Source organism: Patagioenas fasciata, chromosome 2, assembly GCF_037038585.1.
Source record: "Patagioenas fasciata isolate bPatFas1 chromosome 2, bPatFas1.hap1, whole genome shotgun sequence".
Lineage (NCBI taxonomy): Eukaryota > Metazoa > Chordata > Aves > Columbiformes > Columbidae > Patagioenas > Patagioenas fasciata.
Window position 1 is genome coordinate 146,348,775 of NC_092521.1, and position 19,570 is coordinate 146,368,344.

Consider the following 19,570-nt stretch of genomic DNA (forward strand, 5'->3'; position numbering starts at 1 on the left):
AGCTATCACATCCTAAACAGAGCAAAACCAAGCATCAACAAATTATCATGGTAGCATTTGCATTTCTCTTCCAACCCTCAGGCAGCAGAGTTTGCTTTGAATGATTTTTAAAATCTCTCTTCTCTTGCTAGATGTGAATTTTTAGGCTGCTTCTCATAAAGAGGATGTGACAGTCAAGAACCGAGAAGGTACTAGGGGCCATGCTCATTTTGCCATTCCCACTGCAGCACATTTGTTAACCTTAACTAACCTTCATTTACCTACCTGCACCACTACCACCACTTTCTGATCAAAGGAGTAACGGCAGCCCCTCTGTTTGCTTTTCATCATTACATTATTAAACGTAAAGAACACTGTACAGCACTTCATTATTTCTGTTTGCTAACAACATAGCTATACATGTCATCATTTAGCTCTGTACGCATTATAACTAAGCCTCCTATATGACCATATGCTGGTACCAAAAGAGAATTCATCACTAAGGATGAATATAAAAAGCCTAAGTTACATTTCTAAATGTACATATACTGACATGTATATCAAAATGTATTCACCTCATTCACTGTAAGAGCAAAAATGACCAGGGTTTTTTGGCTTGGTTTTCTTTTTAACTGCTAGGTATATTGCATCATATTGATTTGGTCTGGGAAATTTCCTCCCTTGAACATGTCTCTAAGACAAACAATTACAAGGCTAATGTATTTCTGAGGTGACCCTGGATCACAGTTATTCCCTGACAGAAGCTGCTAATGTGGATTTAAGGGAGAAAATGCCTATTAACAAATGAAGATGAAAAACATTACACGGAGTAACCACCCCCAAGACAAGTGGTGCAAACCCAGGAAGCTCACCATTAAGTTTAAGCTCAAGTGCAATCAAGCACATCTGAGATATCAGGATGCATGTTTTGGATAGCCAGACAAACTCAGCCCTTTCCAGAAATTGCAGCCCTTCCTTTAACCCTGATATGTGGTTGTAAAACACTGCAACACTGTGTGCTGTGGGCTGCTGCCAAAAATGGACAGTTCTGCTCCATCCTGGCCACATGTTTCCATCTGCTCTCCCTTGTCGGCTCGTGTGACTACCCAGAAAGTCAGACCAGCATCGGAAAATTAATCATTACTTGGAGTGGATCCGTTTTCTGTCAGACAGATAGGCTGATCCAAATAAACTATATAGTCACACCATTAGTAGATGCGATGGAAAGAAGCTGGAGGGGACATACATGAGAGAATGAAGAGGAAGACAGATTTCTCTTTCAATGACAGCTAACAGATCTCATTCAGCGTAACAAAAAACTGTACCTTAAGACTGCCAGCCAGTACATTTTTAGGATAATAATTCTTCTGAATATCTAGTCAAGAACCACAAAATAAAGAAAGGGATTTCAGAAAGTCTTGGCGCTACATTATGTTGAGCACATCTACCTGCCTGCTCAGTGAATAGGTAAAACGGTCAGCTGCAAAGGAGGCTTACACTCATAGATATACGTCAATAAAAGAACCCAAAGAAAGGAAATAAGAACTTTTATTCCATCTATACCACCTCATTCAAGCAGAAGTAACAAGAAAGACACCTGCAAAGGCTCCTCTAAACCACTGAAGCAAGACAATCAATTATGCCATTCAGTAACTTTCTCAGAAAATTTGACGCTTTTTTAACAGGCATAAGCATGACACATTGAGAGATGACAACTGAGTCATAAATGGGGAGTTCTTGGAGACCAGGAGAGATGCACTCAATGCAGAGTATGAGCAAGACCCAGGAAAGGAGAATCTAACAACTTAATGGAAGAGCGCAGTGCTGTACCTCCGACACAAAATGTTCTGAAATATTAATGTCATGCAACTGAAGAGGGAAAATACCAGTAACAACTCTGAAATTAGTTGCAGTACTTTCAGATGCAATTTCTAGTGGCACATGAAGTGTACTACCCTGCAAGCCCCCCTATAGAAAATACTAAGCATTACATGCATCTAATTCAATTACTTGAGAGAGAATTTCTGTTCAAGACTGTAAAGTTTAGGCATCTCAGTGAATGTCTGGAAGGAATCAAAAATAAATGAAGTGAAAAGGATTACTTCAAATCACTAAGTATAAAGATATTGTATCTAAAACAAATATTGAAAGCTTGAATCCTATAAAAAACAAAAGCGGTAGGCAAACCTTCCTGCCAAACCAAGAGGGATGTGATTCCAATTATTTTAATTCACCTGCTCCATGCCGTGGGGATAACTGCAGTAACAGAGGAAATGGGCAATCAGTACCAAGCATGACTTTTCATTATTGCAAAGAAACACAACAGAATAATTATGATTTCTGATACAGTCCCTTCAGTACCCCTGCTGGGGATTGGTTTTCTCCAGAAACTGGCCCTGAAGAATGAGCACCTGCAAAGGAAATGCACATAAACTGCAACCAACGTGTATCACTGCACATCAATGCTGAGCCTCATTCCACTGGCCTGCAGGTAATGTTTGGAAGATTTTCATTTCCAATAGGTCAAATATTTTAACTACCAGTAAAACATTTACAAGTTATACACTTTCTTGAATAATCAAACTAGCAAGAATTTTGAAAGGAAATATTTTAGACATTTTCCTCACATTGTGTATGGTGGGTGTTGAAAGCAGCATAGTGGGCTGAAAGCAGCATAGTAACATGATGACTAATAAAAATAAGAAAAAATATATTAAAAATATAGTAGTATTAATAACAGATAAATAGATAATTAAAAATATAGTATGATATAACATGCAATTCCTCATAATATGTTTCTTACTTCTGAACTACCCTTCATAAAGCACTTAGATGCTTTGTAGTAACTTTTGCTGGAAGAGATAACAATTTCTTTCAAAAGAGAAGAATGTCTTAAAAAATGATAAAATCCTATTCATAAGCTCGATCTGTGATGTAAATAATTTTATATTTACTACTACATACAACATTGTGCTTTCTAATGAAAAGATTTTGATCAAATTTGTAGACTTGAAAAAAGCATCAAGAGAATGAAGAGAGAAAACAATACAGAATGTTATAGCAAGAGAAGTTAAAAGCTGTGCTTCAGAGCTTTTTAAGAACAATGACATTTTATAGCAGACATTCTGGGAGTCAGTCAAGTTTATAGAAGAGTAGATCCTTTAGATATTAATTTAATTTTCCTCCCCTCTCTATTTAATAGTAGAATAGAACCTTCAGCTTGTTAACAATCCTTTAAGTGTGTACGAAATGATTGTTTCTTAAGTTCATTAAGGACAAAGGTAAGTCCATGGGAAATCAAAATACATACATCAGTGAAATTAAATGAAAAATATACTAAACATTTTATGTAGATTTACCTAAAAATAATTTTAACTATCGTTTTTAAAATCATCATTACACATAAATTTATGCTACACTATAGGAATACAGTGCTAACTAGCAGATGTACACATTATAATAGGAGAGGTTTCAGCCTCAGTTATGTTGTGAAAAATCCTGAGTAAATTGTATTAATAGTAAATCCAGTATATTGTCGCTGTACGTAAAATAAGAAATCTGTTTGAAAACTTACTTTTCTAGTTGTATTGGGAAAAAAAAAATTTCCTCAGGGACAAAATTCAGGAATAAGCTTAGGTCTAATAATAAAACAAATATCTCCAAGCCAAAAAACCTTCTTTTTAAAAAACACAATAAAATATAAATGCAACATGATTTCCTCAGGCCCTCTCTATTGCCATTTGCAAATATCTAACTTTAATCGAAAGTTCAGTGACACTGAACTGGATTCACATCTCACAGAACATTAAAGAACTGCAAAGTCTGTTTTTTACTTTCTCTAGCATTCTCAAAATATCCATGGGCACTCATTTACTATATTAATCATCATTATTTGTCGTTCTTTATGCAAGCTTTCTCTTTTTATCCATTGTACAAATCTAAGTATCTATGGGGCTTTTTCTGGAAAACCAAAAAAAAAAAAAAAAGAAAAGGATACTTCATGAAAAAACTGCAGAACAGAATCATGGTTTGATGAAAAGGCTTTTACAGCTGCCTCTTTGGGGTACATTTAGTACACAAGTCATTTATTCTGAGGAAAATATAGAAATAAGAAAAGATTTTTAAGAGGTCCATGTTCATTTTTGAATCCTGGATCACATTTCTGTTCTCCATGCCAAATGAGGCTGAGGCAGAGGGAGAGTCAAACACCATCCGCCGGAGTGCAGTGCAATGGCCCAGTTCACTTTGGTGGGGTTTTGCCAGCTCTCAGCAGATGTAGGTCTTGACAAAGTCATAAACATGACCTGAAATAGCTTTTCTCCGCATAAACATCATAGTATCAATGAAATCAGAGCCAGAAGCAAGGACAACTTGTACCCCTAAAATGGCAGTTATCATTCCTCTCAATAGTAAATTAAAAAAAAAAACAAACAAAAACAAAAACAAACCTTTTATTGTGTGGGTTTGAAATCAGCAACTGTTTGAATTTACTCAATATGGTAAAGTAAAAGAGATCCCCAGAAATATGGATGTGGGGAACAGCACCAGGACAAAGCAGTCCTGAGCACAAAACGATGCAATATATTACGCAGTCGCCACTGCTGCACATGCAGCCCCTGGGTAGCAGCAGGGATCCTCCTGACATCCCACAGGGGTGTGATGCTGAGCTCTGATGGACTTGGCTGTATCTGCTCACACATCTCATCCTAGACTTGCACTCAGCACTCCAAAATCATGAGTATCTTTTGAACAGTTGCAGCAAACTGACTAAGAAAAAATAATTCTTATTTTCCCCTGAAAACTTCTCTTCTTGCTCACATTTCTCACCTCCACTTCATCTTTCTCAAAAAATTCACTCAAGGTTAAATGGAGCAACAAAGACGGGAAAACTATTGGGCTGTCACTGCTAGCAAATTTAGCATGAACGACCATTTGATCTTACAGATCTAAGAGGACAAATTTAAGTAACTGAATGGGCAAGATGTTGCTTCCCAAGAGGCAATCAAACACTTGTTTTCAGCACCAGAAAACCCCCATGGTATCAGATCTTATACTCGTCGTGTTTTTATGTATAGAGGATAACACTCATTTGACTTAAAGAAAATTTCATTTATAACTTGGTTTCCTATGAGACTAATTACTGCAACTGCTGTTGTTGTGAAAGTCTTCATATCCCAGTGAAAGGACGAACTTCTTCTGAAAGGGAAGCAGCAAAGACTCATGTGTAAAAGGTCACATTTAACTAATATGCGAGAGGTCTTAAAAATATCACTACTGGGACAAAACCAGAAAACTTGGCGACAGCTCAGTCCTGTGTTTTTAAAATGCATTTGATGAGATTCTTTGTCAGAGACTAATGGCTAGGAAAAGTATGATAAAATACGTTATTTTAAGGGTAATTAATAAAGCACTGGGTTACAAATAGGAAACAAAGGAAAGTCAAGAATGAAAACTTGTAAACTTCAAAATGTTTTCCTGCCATAATTCATACAAAAAGCTTTGATGACTGTTGAAGACCACACTTCTAAAACCAAGACAGGGAGTACAGACCCCCCTGCGACACAGGGACACAGCAGTTTCCATTGCCCCCCAACAGCAACTGTAGATTTCAAAAGGTCAGATATAACACAAAGAGCAACACTAGATTCTATACAACAGGTGTAGGGCAATGCGTTCCATCTGCCCCACTAGATAATACAGGGCTTGATCGTGCAACCAGCCGGTGAACCTTCTTCCTTGTGAAGAAGCATGAGGTGAGAGGGAAAGGACTCCAACAAGGATAATCTCTCTCCAAGGAAAGAACCACTGCTGATTTCAAGGGGGCAGAACCCAAAGGAGATGTCACTCTTGTGCAGCTGCAGCATGAGGCAAACAACCAAGGCACAATGTGTCTGCAGGGACAGAGAACACCCAACAAGGGCAGCACTCGAGGATGAACCCATCTGGATCACTGTGTCACTCAGCTGTAGAAAGCACTATTGTCTCAAGGACACCACTTAGGCAGGAAGGAAAGCTCAACAGATCTAACAGTTAAGAGGAGTGAAGGCATTTGCCTCACTGAAGCAGATGGCGCCTTGATGTCATTTTTAGCTGTGTGTTTTCCAAGCTCTGAAGGGAATCAATAACATTTAGAGAAGGGTCCCTTTTTCAGCATCTCTTGTAGGCTTCAGAAACAAAAGAACAGAGTTTCACTACCAGAGGAATCCGCAAAAACTCTCCATTAACACTGCCTTTACATTACAAATAAAGTATTCAAACATAATAAAAAGAGTGTACGCTAAATTTGCTCCTTTATACAAGCATCAATGACCAAAACATTTTTTAGCAACACAGTGACATATTCCAAACACTTTCAACTGGTCTTACATTTAGTTTGTATACAGAAGACAGCTTACCAAAATACTAGCTCTTCCCACTAAAAGTAACAAGCATTCTTTGACACCTAGAGTCAAACAACATGCATAATTTTTCCCATAAACGGTTCTCAGGCAACAGCAGGAAGTTTACTAACATTTTGTCAGTCACATGGGCTAGAAAGAGCTTGACAAAACCTGCAGCCTTAGGCATGCCAATACATTGCTCAATCAACTCCACAGATAATAATTTATAAATATGACTTGCCCTCTGCATTCAAGTATCAAAGTCCTATTTAAAGTTTAAAAGTGTGAGAAAAGCAAAGCTCAAAACTCCTTTTCCTCTTGATACAGCCTAGGACATCAAAATGAATCAACATTTTCACAGTATATATTTTCTGAAACAGCTGAAGGATTTCTTTTCATTCCCACAAAATTTCAGGGGCTGAAATACTCTAAGGAGACATTTCTGGAACAGATCATGTTCCCACATACTGCTATTCTTCTGAGCAATTTTTGAGCTCTAAGTTTGGGCTGTAGCCTCCACACTCACATACATCACACTTTCAGAATCAAGGCACCATTGAAAGGCATTTACCCACACAACTTTTTCTAAACCTTGACCTAATATTACATTCTGGGGTATGCTTTTTCTAAAGCATGGTCACTTGCTACAGTTTTCTGATCTGGTAACATTTACTTCATTTAGAGAAAAATTTAAAAAATAAAAGAGATTGTAGAGTGAATTTGGTGCAGGTAGACAAATCAGAGCTCATCAAATTGCCAGAGGAATCACCACATTTCACTGTCTGATGGCAAATGCCAGCAGCAATGCCCAATGCCGAGCTTCTTTCTTTATCTGAATCAAATTTTCAAGTTGGACTCCTACTGACTCAACAGTTAAACAACTCTACATCATTTGTCATTTTCTTTGATTTCTACATAATCATGTCTTTAACTTCAGGTGACATTGGCTTTCCACTTGAACATACCCAATCAGCTAACCCCCACTGTGCAAGTGCACGTCACAGCCTGTCCACACGCTCAGCACTGCCATGCGGCTCCTCAGCCATCTTTGCTGCTCAACATTCAAACAATTAAGTTTCTGAGAAAAAATACGAGCCTTCACTCACACAGTCATCCCACCAAAGTATTAAAAAGTTTGCACAGGTGTAATTTTCTGTGCACAAAGTTCTTCTCTGCACTGAACATGCCTCCATCTGAGTAGAGACATGTTGTTCCGTGCTTAGCTGTGGCTCAGCACAGCTGCGGCTGCACGGTTCATCCCCGCAGCAATGACTTCTCCTCCTTAAATTAATGCAAATATTGCAATAGCTTGCAAGGAGTACTATCAGGGAACACCTGTGGCTATGAAAAGCCAAACTTCATCTGACAAGTTTCTGCGATCCTTTACACACTCCAAAAGGCATCTCCTCAGAACAGCATATCCATACTTTACCCAGGAGGCCACTCGCAAGCCAAAGGGAAGAAGATGACTAGAAGACCTCAGAAGGCTTTCTTGTCTAAAAGGTTTCTACAGACAATCATAGCAAATTTGATGTATTTTTAAATAAACTAAATAAGTGAAAACTACAGAGAAGAGAGACAAGATGGGAGTCACAGTGATTTCTGGAGATGTTAAATAGAGCGGTTTTGGTTAACATGTAATTACACTGTTTGTGGAAAATACAATACTTTAAAAAAAAGATTATTTAGGAATCAGAAAACTGAACCATATCAGTAAACGAATGAGAAAGAGATTCGGCATAAGAAGACACCACAATCCTGTGTCCAAGAGTGGTGGGCTCGATCCTCTGAGAGTACTGGACTTATCCTTCATATCCATAGTTATCCAGACTCAGAGAATAGACATGGGCCTAGGTTGGCAACCAAATCATCTGACAACAGCCCAGTGAGCTACTTCCTCTGAAGCAGAAGGGCCACCTACTCAGGAGAAGAAGTAGCTTTTGCTCAAACCCACGTGAGCCAAAAACAAGGATCCCCATCCTCGCAAGAGAGAGAAACCTGGCATGAGGTGGCCACAGTAAGTGGAAGGACACAAACACAGCTGATCTGAGAGGGAAAAATGCTGAGATAGCACTAGCCAGAAGCACCCACAATGTAGAGAGCTGAACCTTATCAGGCTTTTGAAGGTTTTAAGCAGTTCAACTGACCTTTAAGCAGTGTTTGACAGGATAATTGAAGAGCCCTAAGAAAAGTTGTTAGACTTGAGTCACTTAAAGACTGGTATGATTATTGAGAAGATTACAAAAGGGACCTGCAGTACCAGAAAAATAATATAATACCAGATCTGCCACGACAGGGTAACCTATACATCCATAATGGTCTTGTGGCAAACATTTTAAAGTGAATGTTAACTTCATATGTAGTTCCTGCACAATTTGGGTAAATCTCAGTGAAATATATCATGACACTACTTGGAATGCAACACGCTGCTGTATGATGAATGTGTTACAGTAGATCATTAGCCATAACAAGGGTCCCAAAACAGGTATCTTCAGTGAAACAGAGGCAGAAAGAATGTTCAGTTTGGTCCTACACTCAGCAGCACCAACACAGATCAGGAGTGAATACAGATATATTGATTATCGGAGCTAGAAAGGACTTCTTCGTCAGACTTTGTAGTCACTACACTGCTCATGACAACAGGCGAATGTTGGAAAAAATACTTTCTATAAGGACTCTTACATCTGAGCCTTTAAGATCCTTCATGACTGTATAAAAGCATGTTTTATGAGATTAAGCCATAGCTTCTGGAATATCTTTCTTTTCAGCTCTGCTATGCTCTAAGCAAGAGATGATATCACAATATAAAGATCTCCTGTGCAGCCCTGTTACCCGGAACTAAGATTTTCAAAGATACCTATGTCTTCAACCACCCCTCAAAATCTGAGTCCTGATACAATATTTCTGCAACATGAACTTTGAAGCAGCAGCTACCAGAGGTTTTTTGCTGGATGATTTTTTGGACATATCCATTTATTATCATAATAAATCTCATTATCAAGTAGGGAAAGGCTTTCCCTGAAATGGGCTTCCAAAGAAGGATAAATTAGAAATATTCTTTGACTGTAAAATACAAAAACACACACTGAATATACATATTTTATAAAAAGGTGTATCTGAAAGTCCCTACTACATCAGAGATCAAGGGGCACTCTCAATGCCCTTGCATCATGAGGCAATCTACAGCAAAGTTTGGCTTTCACCACTTTTTTTCCTCTTCAAGAAGGCAGGGCTTGCACCAAGAGTATTGATATTTTAACTGTCATTCACATATTCATAAAATATTGCTAGGTTCATGAAGTATCTTATCCTGTACACATTGAACACCCAGTAAAGGATCACACACATTTTGCCTAACACCTTATAAACCTTAAGGAAAGAGGGAGAAGAGGCAACAAGGCAGGAAAATATAAAATCTGGCAGTAAACCAAATGCATGTAGTACTCACTACAGCTTCAGTCCCAGTTTAGCCTCCTCCCCCTTTGGTTTTGTGATAGCTGATCAAAAATTGTGCCTAAGTTTTTCCAAGAGATAGCACTCATTTGATTAAGTGGGCAGAAAAGAACTTTTTAAATTGGACAATTTCTCATGAAAGCTCTCTTTTCAACAATCATCCATCAGTCACAAACTCTAGAGCTGTTTTATAATCCCCTCAACAGTCAGAACTTATTTTTTAACCAAGAAAATTACTAATTGTTTGAGCTACCCAACACAGGAACTTATAATACCAACAGAAGATGACAGTATCAGAACAGAAAGTGAGACTGTTTTAGACAAAGTCAGCAGTTTCACAAGCATCTCCAAGGGATAGGAATATTCTGTTCGAAGACCAGAGCAACGGGCCAAGAAGTCAGAGAATCCAATAGCAAAGACTAGGCAACACCTGAATAAATAATGAAGATTTCACTCCAGGTACAAGCAGAGGTACGTGAGTTCAGCATGACAGAGCAGAGCTTCTCTGCAATTGACTATTAGCAATAAGAAGCTATCTAAGGAATCTGTAAGCTATCCTTCCAAATCTATGTGGGGAATTGTACCATTTGGTCACAAACAATTCAGAAATGCAGACTGCGGAAGACAAATAAATACTTTGCTGAAAACTACTGAGTCATTCTGGACTACAAACAACATGCACTTCTATCTCCAGACACAGTTCAGTCCTGGAGCCCTTCAGGCCAGGTTCCCTACACCCAGATCAGCCCTTTTACTCACTCGGAAGGAATTCAGCATACCTTCATGGCAATTGGCAACAAGCAAACGAAAAACACATTGAGAAACAGAAGTTGCTATGCTATGAATATCTTGTACAACCAGCAGAGATGAGTGAATCCATGCCCATAGCAGGTCATTGACTCAGGACCTTGTTTCCACTGAAAATTATAGCAAATCACCCAAATTTCCATATCAACACCCAGATATATCGAAAATGGAAAATGCAATAAAAGCAACAAAAGGAACAAAGTTGTCCCTCAGACAAAAAGTGCTGGCCTCAAGGAGAATTGGACTCCTCTGCTGGCACTGAGTGGCAGTCTCCAGCTGAGAGCAAGATCACTGCTAAGTTACTCTCAGGGTTGAGGGGAGGCATCCGTTGGGAGAAGGCATGTAAAGGTCTAGTACTGTGATCTCCAGCTGGGAAACGAATCTCATCTTCACAACCAGAACATCTGATCCACTGAAAATTGCTAAGAAAAAGGTCCTCCAGATGAGGTACTGACATAGAGTACAAACTCCAGTTCGTGTTTCGTTTTGCTCTCCTTCTCAGGTTGAAAAACAAACACAGACAGTGGGGAGGAACTCTTACACATTCCCATATTTAAATGAAGAACAGGCCTGCACAGTATTGACTAAAGGAAAATATTAAGAAACTTGTGATTTCCCATGTTTTTCTTACAATGTCAAAATATGGCTCAAGCCATGGAGTTAAAAGGTTCCTTATAAACGTCCACAGTAGGAACTAACTTCTTTTTTAAACACAAAAAACATTAGCTTAGCCTTCACTGAATGCGCCTGCCATAGACGACATTCAACTTCTAATAGGTTTATTTATGCAACAGTAAATTAAGTGCCCATTGCTAAGATCCTGGATTGCATTAATGATAATTTTAATATTAGTATGTTCTCAGATACATCTTATCATGATTACTCTTTAGGTTAACTGCTATGCAGCTGCTAATAGGCCTCCTTCGGGGAACAGAGAAATTGAAATACAGGAATGTCATAGATACTGGTAGTGACTCTATTCTGTGGTGGAATTAAAAGCAGAAACTCAAAGTCATGTGAGTTCTACAATGTCCACTACATACTGTACATTAGAACATTAACAACATGAACATACATAATAGCCTACAGTATTTCCTTCGTGCTGTGCTCTGGAGTCCAGCAATATTGGACAACTACAACTGTGAACACAAGGATTTCTTAAGCATTTAAATTCTGGGTTTCTAGAATGAGTACACAGACTATATCCTTTACTACTTAATAGTAAAGTATGCATGTAGAGAAGTCACTCAATAGTTATGGCAATGGCAAGGACCCAAAAACACAAAACCAACTAAACAAATCAAAGGATGTTGCTAGAGAAAAAACCTCAACACATGTTAAAAAAAAAAAAAAAAAAGATTTTTAGAAATCTACCAACCATCACTTCCCAGTCACTTCTGCCTTCAATTTCCCTCATTCACCTCCTCTTCTCATACTACACTCCGCTGGCTCAAATCCATCATAAGACTGTTCTGAAATTCCTGATCTGCAAAGGCCATGCTTTGCTTCTGCTTCCCCCTGAAAGATCATCTTCATTTCCCTTTGTGCAATGCCAAACTCAGGCTTGCAGCCCTCTTGTATGACTTCTGCCCTTTCTACAGCTAAAGCTTTCATCCAGGAATTAAAGGAATCTGATCCAATTTAATGTGACTTCCTTCTCTCCAGTTTATCTCTCTCTCTCTCCTTTTATCTTTATCCAATTCAAAACACAATTATATTGTTTGACATTAATTCAACAGCCACAGCCTCGTTGCCTAGTCCTCTGACTGCACCATCCCATTCAGGTTTCTTTGCTTTTCTGGACACGGCTACTTGTCCTTCAGCCATCAGAAATTTTTCTTGAATGCTTCAACCTCATCCAAGAAGCATCCTCCTTAACTAATCCACACGGCCATTAGCTTTGGTTTGAAATCTCAAGACTAGTTTTTCTAACTCTGGATCATAGCTGTCCAAAGACTACTAGCAATTGATAGAATAGGGCATGGAAACAAACTAATACATCATATGAAAATATTATTGATGGAGAATGCACCTGTGTTCTCCCACCCTTTCTATGCCACTGATCTTAGACTCTTAACTCTTCAGGGCAGGTATGGGTGTCTTCATGTGTGAGCAGAATCCAGCACTCAGTAGCTTTATATCATGTGACTTTTACCAGCCACCCAAAAGCAACCATAAAAGTTAACTCAGTCCGTAACTTTGATAAGCATTCTGGCAGAGATAAGGGTGCCATTTTTGTTATGGGATGCTAGACTTTAAGAGTCAGGATATTAAATTACTTGACTGCAACAGTTAACGCTATTACTGCAAATATAACTTCCTAAATGCAGCCTCTACAAAACTTCAGCTAAGCAAAGGCACTGGTGTTGCTGGCCCCTTGCTACTGAGCTGACTCAGACCTCCAGAGGAGGGACACAGTATCTTGCATTTAGGATGTAACCATGCCCTGTGCAAGAAGCACAAAAAATTGGTACTGCTCCACTCGATTTGGCCTGCTTTCACTCCATTATTTTCTTCCTCCAAATCACTGCCAGCTACTGCATCCTTCAGGGGGTAACAACCATCAGACACTATAGAAGAGGCTGTGGGTATTTTAAGCAGCAGAGGGAAACTTCTTGATCAGGAGGAAAAGTTCTTGCACGCAAAGCTCTACACATGTAAGCTCAGTTTAGCATGGAGACTATTGTGAAAGAAAGGCATTTAACCCTTTTATCCCACTAGTGTTACTTCCTTTCTGTCTGGAAATACTAACAACTTAACTAAATGAGGATGACTTGAAAATTTTATGAGCATAAGATTTGGTGAATAAAAGTTCAGACATTCAGAAAAACAAAACTCATTAATTAATGGTCTGTTCTGTAAGACCACTACTTGAATCATTAATACAAGATCCAAATGCAACCATTACTACTTTTTAAACAGATATGTCACAAAACGTTTGAACTTGTGAGTGGCCAAGGGTCTTCAAACAACCATAAAATCCTGAGATGATTTGTTTTTCATTTTTAAGCAAAGCACACATTTTGGAAGCTTTATAATCCTGTTTCATTGTATTGTAAATACGGCCTTCACATCTCAAAAATATTTACATAGAATAAGTTACATTCAGAGGTAAATACATACACTATGAAGAGACTGTTTATTATTTAACTACACACAAAAAAATGCAAGTTGTCAGTGCTTACACTTTATAGATTATAAAGAAATCTGAGACTTTTTTTGTTTTCTATTTTGTTAAAAAGACAGTAGTCAACCGGAAAAGGAGGAAACAGAGGCCTGCAACTCATCTTGGACATCAGCAGTTACCTGAAATGTACAAATTTTTTATGTCCTTCGTCTATAATTGCATAGACTCAATGTTTTTTTCCCTTTAGATGTAACAGTCATGTACCACTTCAAATGCGATGCTTAGTCATCAAAATTAAAATCACTGTATTTTAATATAAATTGGGGTAGGTATTTGTTAAAAGTCATAGGGATTGGTCTTCATATAACAGGAATCTGAAAACATATCCCAGTTTGAGTAATAATATGTAAGTTAAATTGCAACGTTAAGTTCACGTTACATTTCAAGCAATTCCCTTCTGATTTCTAATTTTCGAATCCCCAGAACACAAACCCACCCTGCCCACACTCAGCCAGAAACCGAAATTAAGCTGCAGCGCTTCAACTCCAGCTGTCGCAAAGGCACCGCAACTTTCATTTTGTGGCTCTCCGAGCCCCCGGCAGCCGCAGGCAGCGGCTCTGCCTGCCCCGAGCCCCCGCCGACGGCCGGGGGAGGGAATTCACAGGAGCGGGGACCATTTTAACTAATTTGGACGCTGCTGCAGGAGGACTGGCATTACCAATGGGAAAACCAGCCGCGCCTCTCACCGAGCAACGCTTTAAAGAAACGTTATCCGTTAGCAGTAAAAACACGCTTGGGGGAGGGGTGCGGGTGAGACACCGCACCGCCGGCTCCGCTGCGTTTGGGCAGGGGACCCCGCGTCCCCCTGGCCTCCGGGCCTGCCAGGCCGCGGCGGCAGGTGCCGGGCTGCCCGCGGCTCCCCCCGCCCGCCGCCTACCTGTGTCCGCTCCGCGCCGCTCCGCACCCGCGTGCTCAGCGCCGGCCGCCGCGCCCCGCCGCCGCCCTCGCCGCCGCCGGAGACCAGCCGCAGGGGCCTGATGCTCTCCCGCTCCGCGAAGCGGCTCTCGCCCCGCCGCCCCGCTGTCGCTGTCGCCGGTCCTGGGCAGGGGAGAGGCACCCGTCACCCGACTGCGCCCTCGCCCCCGACGCGCAAGCTGGAGCGGGGGCTCCGTTTCCACGGGGCTCCGCAGCGGCCTTCGGCGGAACATCCCTCCCGCGTCCCCACCGCCGCCCCTGCCCCGAGCGCGGCGGCGCTGCCCCGCGGCCGCAACTCACCTGGGGCAGCGGGCAGGGCGCAGAGCGCCAGGGAGAGGAGGCAGGCGGCAGCCCGCATGGCGCTGCCCGCCGCCCCGCTCGCCACCGTGTGCCGCCCCGTCTTCCGCCGCCGTGCGCCGCCGGCTCCGCGCCTGCACGGGGGGGCTGCGGGGCCGCGGCTGCCGCGGGGCCGGGGCTGCCGAGCTCCGCCCCGCCGCCGCCGCGCCGAGCCCCCTGCGAGGGAAGGAGATGGCGAGAGTCAGGGAGGCTCCCCGCAGAGCCCGCTCGGAAGAGAGAAGTGCTGGGAAATGTAGTCGTTTGCCAGAGCGTGAGGTACCGGCGTGAGACTCAGGGGAAGCCCCGGAGTCAGGGGAGCGCTACGGAGCGTCCGCAGCCGCCCCCCGCCCTGTGGAGCAGCCGCGGTACCGCGCTGCCACGGGGCTAAGGAACTCCCGCTACAAAATTTGGATTCGCTGTTGGCCTGCCCTGCCAGGTGCAGGCGGGGGCTCTCAGCGGAGGCAGCCGGAGCCTTCTCCCTCCCCACCTGCTCGTACTGCCCCCCGCCCCTCCTCTGATGGGCTTCTGCCACCAGTCCCTCTCTCCTCCCTTGTCACTTTTCAGAGTAAACCTCCGTTTCCTTATCTATGACCTTTTTCCTTCTTTTCTTAAATTTGCACTCTCTCCCGCTTTCTCACCTGGACTAACACTTAAAAGAGAGTTGCAAAGGATTACGACAGAGAATCGTTCATTTCAAGTTACAACACACTCTCCTGGACTAAGTAAGAGGCTAAAGCAAAGTGTCAAGGAGTCTCCACGATGTCCATTCCCCGAAACCGGAGGATTCTCTCCCTCAGCAAAGGGATGGCTGCGCCTGCAACCCAATTCTACACTCCCACCTACCGGGAAGCCGCGGGCAGCGGTACTGCTTGTCAGCACCGTCCATCTCACCTTCTGTGATTACGTTTCTTTTTGAAAATGGGACAAGAGTGGCAGCTGCCTGAAGTACACCTTCCCCCATGGTTTCCTGAACTGGGAGTAGCAAGGGCTGCCATGGCACACAGTTAGGGTGAGTCGAGAGAGGAGGAGGAATGTCAAAGCAGATCAGTCAGTGGAAGATGCAGCTTGATACTGACCCAGGCACTAAAACGTGAGGTCAAACTACGCACGAGCAAGGTCTTACACCAGTTACATGCACATAATAAAGAGGTGCCATCACAGTAAATGGCACTGAAAGCTGCTGCTCACTTTAGTCTGGAAGATGAAAAGAACAATTACCAAATATTCTTTGTTTTTATGATCTTAAAACCATTATGCAGATCAATATTATTAATCGCATTGCTCGCACCAGCAACAGTCAGGACACCTGACACCTTCATTTCTGCTCTTAGGAGTGTTTCACCCTGCCAGGTTGCCTTCCGTGGACTCCCCCGTGGGAGGGACCGTGTTTTGGGCATCAGGGCTCAGCAACTGCTGCCTGCCGCCCCGGGGAGCCACCTGCTGGGGAAAGTCAGAGCTCCTGGCCTGATTTCTTGTTATTTGCAATTAGAGGGTAGATAGAAGAAATTCAGTTTCACACAGTTTGTTTTCATGATATGGAAACATGGACAAAATGATGGTTTGACCTTGGCTGGATGCCAGGTGCCCACCAAGCCACTCTATCCCTCCCTTCCTCAGCTGGACATGGGAGACAAAAGATAATGAAAAGCTCAGGAGTTGAAATAAGGACTCAATTTAGGGGAAAATAATTTATTACCAGTCAAAGCAGAGGAGGATAATGAGAAATAAAACCAAATCTTAAAAACAACTTCTCCTCATCCCTCCTTTCTTCTTGGGCTTAACTTTACTTCTGATTTTCTCTGCCTCCTCCCCTGCAGAGGTGCAGGGAGATGTGGAATGGGGGTTGCGCTCCATTCATCACACATTTTCTCTGCCACTCCTTCCTCCTCAGGGGGAGGACTCCTTACACTCTTACCTTGCTCCAGTGTGGGGTCCTATCACAGGCGACAGTCCTTCCCGAATTTCTCCAATATGAGTCCTTCCCATGGGTTGCAGTCCTTCATGAACTGCTCCAGTGTGAGTTCCCACAGGGTCACAGCCTCCTTCAGGTATCCACCTGCTCTGGCATGGGGTTCTCCATGGGCTGCAGCTGGATCTCTGCTCCACCGTGGACAAGGGGACAGCCAGCCTTACCATGGTCTGCACCACAGGCTGCAAGGGAATCTCTGCTCCGGCACCTGGAGCACCTCCTCCCCCTCCTTCTTCACTAGCCTTGGTGTCTGCAGAGCTGTTTCTCTCACATAGTCTCACTCCTCTCACCATCTGCAATTGCTACTGCCCAGAGTTTTTTTTTTTCCCCTTCTTAACTATGTTAGCCCAGAGGTGCTACCACCGTCGCTGATGGGCTTGGCCTTGGCCAGTGGTGGGTCCATCTTGGAGCCAATTGGTATGGGCTCTGTTGGACATGGGGGAAGCTTCTAGCAGCTTCTCACAGAAGCCACTACCAAAACCTTGCCACACAAACCCAATACCCGATTCAAGAAGCTGAGGATGGGAGCAAGATAGGCATTTTAAGGGTGCAATATTGCATTTAGAAATACATCAACATTGAGGAGAAAGTAGCTAGGAAGGTTTTCACTGTCCTGTTTGCACTGCAGTCATACACTACAGGCAAGATAGAATATTACCTCAAAGTATCCATTAAATCCTCAAGCTGCTGCTGAAATAGTGCACAATTAGCTTATGAAACTCTGCAGCAGGGTATCAAAAGGACCACGGGTGGGGTGAGTAAAGAAAATCAGAAAGTGCTATTTATAGAGATAAAAATCAGTACTATAATATGGTGTTTCAATGTTTTTTTTCAAAAGTCATAAATAATTTCAGGTAGCAGCTAACTCCTACAGTTATTTAAGTTAGACCAAACTGTCCCCATTAGCATGCTACTTCACAGCTTCTTGTGTCAGTATTTCTGTGAGAATTCATGACATCAGGTATAAATTACATCTGTTATGCCGTACCTACGCAGTACAGTCATAGACTAATTTCCTGGATCAGTACCTCATACATTTCTTTTTTCTCTTGCCATTACCGTTGTCCAGATTCGGTGTAGATACAACAGGTGGAAGGTTTACCAACCCAGCACAAGCCAAGGCATCACTGCTTTAAGCTAATGCCTATGAATGCGGAGTTTTATCCAATCTGTGGGATGTAGTGAGATATGATGATACTAGTTTCATAACTACAGCCCTTTTTTAGTATGCCAACTCTATTTTGGTCAAACTCTTAACTAATTTCAAGAATAATTTTTAAAACTCTTTTTAGAAATACAGCCAACTAATACAAAAATAGAGTCATTTTAGAAGTATGTGTGCTAGAAGTGACTAGCCAAAACAGAGCTTAGAAAAATATGTCACTCTCCTTGCAAACCTCTCTTGTTTACATCCTTCTACCATTTGCCTAGGAAAACACTTCTATGATAAATACTGAAGATTAATTCAGAAGAGAAGGCTTAAATAAATTGCAGAAATTTCCTACATGAGATGGAAGGATCTAAATCAAGATGAAGGAAATCCTGATCTGCACATCTGAAGTCCCCTGTTATTGTACACATTAGTCAGAAATGAGTGTTTAGAAATTGATAATTCAACAGGCTTAATCCCTCAGAGAAATAGTATTTTAATTTATTGATGGCTTTTCCAGGTTTGTTTGGGGAAATCAGGCAGAGAACATCGATATTCACTTCCTAGCCTTACTTCACTGGAAGCTCCTTGACATTGCTCACAATTGTGGCAGAAGGTCCACCTCTGAGAAACCAGCTTTTTCACATCAGGGGACAGATTTTTTTCTTCTTTCAGAAAATCATAGAATCATAGAATATCTCAAGTTGGAAGAAATCCCTAAGTCCTCGTGGGACTCCCTAAAACTAAACCATATGACTAAGAGTGTCATCCAGATGCTCTTTGAACTGTGACAGGTTTGGTGCCATGAACCCTTCCCTGGGGAGCCTGTTCCAGTGACCAACCACCCTCTCAGTGAAGAACCTTTTCCTCATGTCCAATTTGAACTTCCCCAATGCAGCTTCATTCTGTGAGGTCCTATGACTGGTCACCAGAGAGAGGAGATCAGCAGCTCCCGCTCTGCTGCCTCCCGTGAGGAAGCTGTCGACTGCCATGAGGTCACCTCTCAGCCTTCTCCAGGCCCAACAAACCAAGTGACCTCAGCTGCTCCTCATAAGTCTTGCCCTCGAGGCCCTTCACCACCTTGGTCATCTTCCTCTGGAGACACTCTAATAGTCTGATGTGCTTCTTATATTGAAGCACCCAAAGAAATTGGTGTTTGCAAACAAAGGCCAACTTTCCACTGTTCATTGTCTTGCTAGTTAACATTTTATGGAATTTTATTATACTGAAAATTCAGGCCAATTATTTTTTAAATGAGTAATAACAGTTCTACCCTACGTTGTAACATCTTAATGACTTGCCAAACATAACAAGGATATTCTATACATCTGAACCACAATTGCAGAAAAATGAAGCCTGGAAAACATATGCCAGTATTTCAAAGGATTAGGAGA

General features: G+C 41.9%; 1 protein-coding gene across 11 annotated transcripts in view; it reads right to left on the reverse strand.

Moving 5' to 3' along the window:
• Positions 1 to 15,174, reverse strand: part of ADAM22 (ADAM metallopeptidase domain 22) — a 128,528-nt gene extending 113,354 nt beyond the window's left edge. For all 11 annotated transcript variants that reach the window (XM_065831143.2, XM_071805161.1, XM_071805160.1 and 8 more), the window contains exons 1-2: positions 15,022 to 15,174; positions 14,684 to 14,844 (exon numbers count right to left, since the gene is read on the reverse strand). In XM_065831143.2, coding sequence (XP_065687215.1) covers positions 14,684 to 14,844; positions 15,022 to 15,079 — 219 coding nt within the window. In that variant the 5' untranslated portion in view covers positions 15,080 to 15,174. The remainder of the gene's footprint in view (positions 1 to 14,683; positions 14,845 to 15,021) is intronic.
• Positions 15,175 to 19,570: the final 4,396 nt, after the last annotated feature.